General features: G+C 55.0%; 1 protein-coding gene across 1 annotated transcript; it reads right to left on the bottom strand.

The window, feature by feature from the left end:
• Positions 1 to 286: 286 nt before the first annotated feature.
• On the bottom strand, positions 287 to 5,291 carry gdf5 (growth differentiation factor 5). Its single transcript, XM_068742061.1, has 2 exons — positions 4,499 to 5,291; positions 287 to 1,242 (listed from the first exon to the last, which is right to left on the bottom strand). The coding sequence occupies exons 1-2, from the start codon at positions 5,289 to 5,291 to the stop codon at positions 287 to 289; spliced, it is 1,749 nt and encodes a 582-aa protein (XP_068598162.1).
• Positions 5,292 to 6,128: the final 837 nt, after the last annotated feature.

Genomic DNA, 6,128 nt, shown 5'->3' with positions numbered 1-6,128 from the left:
TTCGAGTACACTTCACTAATATTTATGCCGCTTTTCTGTTACACGCACACTTTTTACACCAATCAGGACGCAGATACAGAAAAAGTCCACCGTGCGTCTTTATTTAATCGCCTCATCCGTCAGTCCATCATGTCTCTGTTTCGTCTTCCATGGTCGGTCACGGTCTGTGGAGTGCAGCCTGGTCGTCCACAGCAGGACGATGCGGCAGCGTCTGGGACCCGGAGCGCGCGCCCCCACTCCCACGGTCCGATGAAGACAAGCCGCTGTCTTCCTCTTCCTCCCTCTGCTACCTGCAGCCGCACGACTCCACCACCATGTCCTCGTACTGCTTGTAGACAACGTTGTTGGCGGAGTCGATGTAGAGGATGCTGATCGGGCTGAGCCGGGTCGGGACGCAGCAGGTCGGCGGCGTCGACTCCGGGTCCATGGAGTTCATCAGGGTCTGTATGATGGCGTGGTTGGTCGGCTCCAGGTGCGACCGGATGGGGAAGTCGCAGAGGCCGTCGCAGTGAAAGGCCTCGTACTCCAGCGGCGCGATGATCCAGTCGTCCCAGCCCATCTCCTTGAAGTTCACGTGGAGACGTTTGCGGTGACACCGTGGCCTCGCCGGCGTCTTCGCCGCCTGATGGTGAGGGACGGACTGCGGGGGCGGCGGCTGCTGCAGGGTCTTCTTAGAACCCCTGGCGGCGGGGGCGCGCCGCATCCGCCGCTGGGTGAACAGGTACTCGTAGACGGTTTTGTTGTCGTGGCCCGACCGCGCCTTGATTTCGTTGTAGAAAAGGTCGCGCTTCTTGCTTTTGCCGAACGCCAAGAAGAAGGCCTTTTCTTTGTTGGTTCTGCCGGCTCGGGCAAACCCAAGAGTACGCAGATCCACGGCGCGCCCGCCTCGGCGCTCCAGCGCCTCCAGCTCAAAGCAGACTTGCTTGGACTGCTGGTTTCTGAACCCTTTGAAGACTTTCCACACGTCAAACACCTCCCACTTGTTGCCAAACCCGGCCCGGTCCTCGGCGGTCTTCGTCTGGAGCAGGACGGCCTGTTGCTTTCCGGACGCGCAGGCGTACAGCTTTAGACACAAAGACGAGCCTCCTCCTCCTCCCCCCTCTGCGGCTCCCATCGAGAACCTGCGATGGTCGGTCAGGCGCTTCCTGAGGATACGCAGCTCGGCCCCCAGGAGCCCCTCCCGGTCCAGGGCGCTGGTGTTGAAGTGATACCGCTGCCGCCTCAGCTGGGGCCCGCGATCGTCTGTCGGAGAGAACGGAGGTTTAAAACCCACAGAGAGACGACTTCGAACCGACGCGACAGCAAGCCCACCCCGGACTAGCCAAAGAGGAAAATCACTTGCAGACGCGGTCGAACGTTCGAGCCGCAGGTGCAAATATGACACGAGGAATGTTGGAGCAGTAAATACACACGTGCAAGTCGACACACACAGAGGCAGACGCTGAGCTTCACACGCAAACCTTGAACAAAGATCATCCAAGCTATGCTTCCAGGTGTCCGGATCTCATTCCTGCATGCTTTCCGTGTTTTCTGGGAAGGCATCGTAAAACGATTACAGTCTGGGATTCTTCCGCCCGTTTGGAAGTTTGAAAGCATCTCAGGTGGTGGGACGTTTTAACGGACGCCGTTTTCTGGCACAACCATCGCCAGGTAGATGCTAACGGCTGTCGCATGCTAGCGCGCGAGCACGGAAACGTCAGCGGGAGCGATCTGAACTGGGCCGTGTTGTTCTCAGCGAGGGAAACCAGTTGGAGAGTACATTGGAACCAGACCGGGAGCCCACGTCAGCCCGTAAACAGGCCCGCGGCCGCCGACCTGCAGCCGTTGGAGCCGCGTCTGCTGCGGAGGAAACAAACTATCAAACACGCATCCGGCTGCAGCTGCGAGGAATTCCGTCGCTCCAACTGAAAAACATGAAGCGTTGCCAGGATGGCGTTTAGAAGCATCGCCGGTGCCGGGTATCGCCTCGGGCTACCGGGCCGGCCAAGGCCGATCTGGAACCCCGGGCCGACCCCACCCCCATTATCACTGTTAATCTGTCACACCTTATTGAGTGAAACGCTTTCCTTCTGCTTAACGCGCAGCACGCCGTCATAAGCGACTCGGGCCAGATCAGGGCGGAGCTGTTGGGGGCGTGGCCAGCATGCAGGCGATTGTTACCACACGCCGGTTATTGTGTGCGATCATTGCACGTTTCTCCATTCCCTAAATCGTCCAACAGTTTGGGCGTTTCTATCGTCTGCAGTTTTTTTATTTGTCAACGAGATGTTGAAACTACAAAACAGTTTTAAACCTAAAAACTGTCAATAATAATAATAATCAGAGTTGGATGGGTTCTGTCCAGACGGTTCAGACGGAGGTCAGAGGTCTGACCCGCGTCTGATTCAGGACAACAAACCAGGATGGAAAAAACAAGAGAATCCCACTGAAGCTGTGTTTTCCTGCAGTGTGAACGGGGCCTTAAAGTGCTCTTAACATCTTACCGCTCACGTGAGCCGGTACCTCAGGTGAAGCCAATCAGCACCGAGGGCTGCAGGTGAGACGATTGTGTTCGCGCTTTCATTGAGGATCAGGACTCCAAATAAAATAGTCCAAAAATAAATCCCGCCCATCTGGATCCATTTATAAAACTGCACGAGACAGCTGGTAGCTTTGAGTTCCCGGCCATGTTTGTTACAGTCCAGAAGTTAAATACGGATCGTCATCTGGTCCAGAAGATCTGGATTACTATCGGAGTCTGGATGCGATTGGATTTCCTTTGTTTACGTCGTGATTCACAGAAATATTTCCAAACATCGGACGCCTCCACGTGTCGTAATGTTCGTTTCTTTAGTGAGGAGGTTCGCCGAAATATTACAAGTTAGCCTGTTTGTCGTTAGCTTGGTGACGACGCATGTACCGAATGCCCAATATGAGATGGAGAAAGGAAGAAAGAAGGATGGAAGCTAAAGCGGACTGAGGAGGAGGAGGAGGAGGAGACAGGCCGTCAGCTACACCTCCTCCCAGCATGCGGAGGAGGTCACCGGCGATTTGCTGAGGACACGCTACACAAATAAAGAGCGAATTAAAAGTACATTAAGTGGTTGAAATGTAAACCTTTAGCGGGGCTAGAAATATTAAACTCTGCTCATTTAAACATTGTTTTAAACAGTTTTGCGCCGTAAAGATAACATTACACAGGGGCCGCCCTACTTGTGGCGGCGAGGAGTGTTTATTTACCCTCCTGGGGCTGTAGATCACGGACGGCTGCCAACGGCTGGCCAGATGGCCAGAAACACACACACAGAACCATTAAACGCTCGCTAAGGCCCGGCTTTAAAACATCACAAAGCAGCGGGGGAATGAAGCGACTCCTCAGCACTCGCACGCCGTCGCCCAGATCTCCAGAAGCCCTTTGATCCCACATTATTTTGAAATGTGGTTATTTACTTCCTGCCTGCGAATGAAGTCTCTTAGCTTAGCGGGTTAGCTTATACCGCATGTGCTGCTTGTTTACCCGCTCCCAGGAAGTGGCACATTCCTTAGAGAGGGATGCAAGCTACGGCTAGCGTTAGCGCCGACAGTCTTTACAATGATGAATTTCAAATGAGCTTTAAATCAATTTATGTTTTTGTTTGCTTAAAAAAAAAGAATTTCCACCATCTTTGGCTGTGTGGAGCAAAAAGAGGTCAATGCAGCAGTCATGTGACGGCGAGCTAACATTTAGCTTAGCACAAACGGCATCATTGACTGAAAGCAGTCTGTCTGCCCTTTTGAAGGCAAGCAGATCCTCCATCCACCCGTCTGTCCATCAAGCCATCACTCTGTCTGTCCATCCTTCCATCCATCCATCTGTCAGTCGGTCCATTTACAGCTGCTTAATCCACCTTGTGGTTCACGTGTGTTGCTGGAGTCTATCCCACGGGCGAGAGGCGGGACACACCCCAGACGTGTCGCCAGAGCATCGTGGGGCCAAATTATTTCTCTTTAAAATCAAATACTCATCCGCTAGCTTTAGTCGATTTGATTTGATCGGTCGCAAACAAACAACCCAACAGCAATGCTTCAAATCCTGATTGGTGGACGACGGTCTGAGCCCCGCCCACTTCAAACCATTCAGAGAAGGAAAAACATGGATCTGTAATTCACTGCCAGTTAATTATCTTAGCTTATTTTAGCATGCGGTCCGGAAGCAGGGAATAAAGAGGTCCAAATGTTGAACTGCTCCTTTAACACGAATCATCATTTCTTGCAGTGTTTTTATTTCTGAGCTTCAGCATCTCTGTCTCCTCACCTCCTCCTCCACCTCCTTCTTCCTCCCACTCCAGATCCCCCCCCCCCCCCCCCCCCCGATCAATAAATGAACAGCAAAACTAATCAAAGGTGATTCAGGTTCACCGAACCCAAATCAGATTCGGTGTGTGTGTTTTAACATCTGAATTAAATCCTTAAAAATGAACGTGACGTGATTTTAGAGAAACTCTCCGGAGAGACAGAAAATAAAAGTCCAACTTTCTACCTTGTCCTTTGTCCACGACGCTGGTGATGGTGTTGGCCAGCCCGGCTTGGTGCGGCGCGCTGCTGTTCGTGTCCCCCCCGCCGGACAGGGACCAGTACAGGGACAGCATGTAGTCGTGCGGGGTGACCAGCGGCTGCTTGTGCTGCGCCTCCCGGACCTTGGCGCTGCCTCCCCGCTGCGCCGCCGGGGCCGCGCTTTGCTGCTGCGGCTTTTGCGCAGCTTTTTGCGCAGGCCGCGCTGGAGCTGCTGCTGCTGCTGCTGCTGCGCCCGCTCTGGAGGCAACTTTCCCCGAATGCTTTCCTGCTCCCACGGTCACGGTGCCTTTCCTCGCCGCGGGTGCGCTGAAGGCGGCAGGAGCGTGCGCTCTAACGGGCGCGTCCCCGGCGGGCACCCGGGAGCGCACGGCCTCTTTGCGCCCCGCTGTGACCGCTCTGTCCCGCTGCTGCAGCAGCTGTGCACGGTTCACGGGCACGGCGTCGCTGCGCGCTGCCGAGGACGCGGACATAAACTTGCCTTTAAGAACGGTCGCCTCGGCCTTGATTAACGGCGGGCCCGCGCGGATCCGCGTAATCTTCACCGGACTCACCGGGGAGAGTTTTTCAGAAGGCTGCTTGAGTGCGGCCGGTCCGGACGAACCCCGGCCGATCCGCCGGTGACCCGGTTCTCCGTCCCCGCCACCTGCCGCGCGCTGCGTCGCCTCTCCAAGCCGGGGGAGGCGGCCGAGAACGGGATCCGGGTAAATGAGCGTCAAGCAGCAGCTCAGCAGGAGAGAAAGACGCTTCGCGAGTTTCATCCTAAAGCCCGTTAGCCTTTTGCCAGGCCGTCATCGTAATGAAGCGCGGATCGAATGGGCCTATTGGGTTAACAGAAGAAGAGGGTTCGGTCCCGGTTGGTGCTTCATCCTCGGGCTGTCCCGTGCGCTCTGCTGGAGCTGAAGTTGGTGAGAAGTCCCTCTCCCGCCTGGACACGGAGTCAGACATATGTGCGCGTCTGCAGAAGCAAAGATGTGGAGGAAACAAATCCTGCAGCGCGTTATTCCCCGCATCCGTCTGGCGTTAGAACCACGGTGCTGGCGGGGTCCCGCAGAGATCCAGAGGGAGCGTGCGTGCGCGCGTTCTCACCCCGCGGCTCCAGTCTGCTGGATATCTGCTAAGAAACTTCTTTAAATCCCCCTTTTTTTTTCTTTTTTTTTACAAGCGAGGCCAGAATGGCGTAATGCCGCAGCCTCCGTTTTTTTTTCTTCTCCTTCCCTTCAAAGCTTGAACTTCATCCAGTGAAAATACTTTCCTCACGCACCAACCGGCCCGCAGGTGCTCCAAAAGCCCCGCAACAAACCTGCAGAGCGCAGGAATTGGAAACGGAATCCCAGAAAGTTTTAATTACCGCGTGACGTCATGCCGTCGGAAGCCATTTAAACAGCAACGGGCCGACTTCTCCCCAAATCTCCCCCCCCACACACACCTAATGCAACCTATAAGGGTGGCTGGGTGTGGTGACGTAGCCCACGCACCCCACAGCACAACTCTCTGCTGTCAGTCCACTGTGGAATCAGCTGTTCCCATCAGCTGGTCGCAGCTGTCCAATAGCAGCACAGCCTGTCACCATGGCTGCTGCCTCCAGCTCATCCTCC

The sequence above is a fragment of the Brachionichthys hirsutus genome, chromosome 8 (assembly GCF_040956055.1).
Source record: "Brachionichthys hirsutus isolate HB-005 chromosome 8, CSIRO-AGI_Bhir_v1, whole genome shotgun sequence".
Classification (NCBI taxonomy): domain Eukaryota; kingdom Metazoa; phylum Chordata; class Actinopteri; order Lophiiformes; family Brachionichthyidae; genus Brachionichthys; species Brachionichthys hirsutus.
Note: the sequence above shows the minus strand (reverse complement) of the source record. Positions and strands in the feature narration are given on the sequence as shown.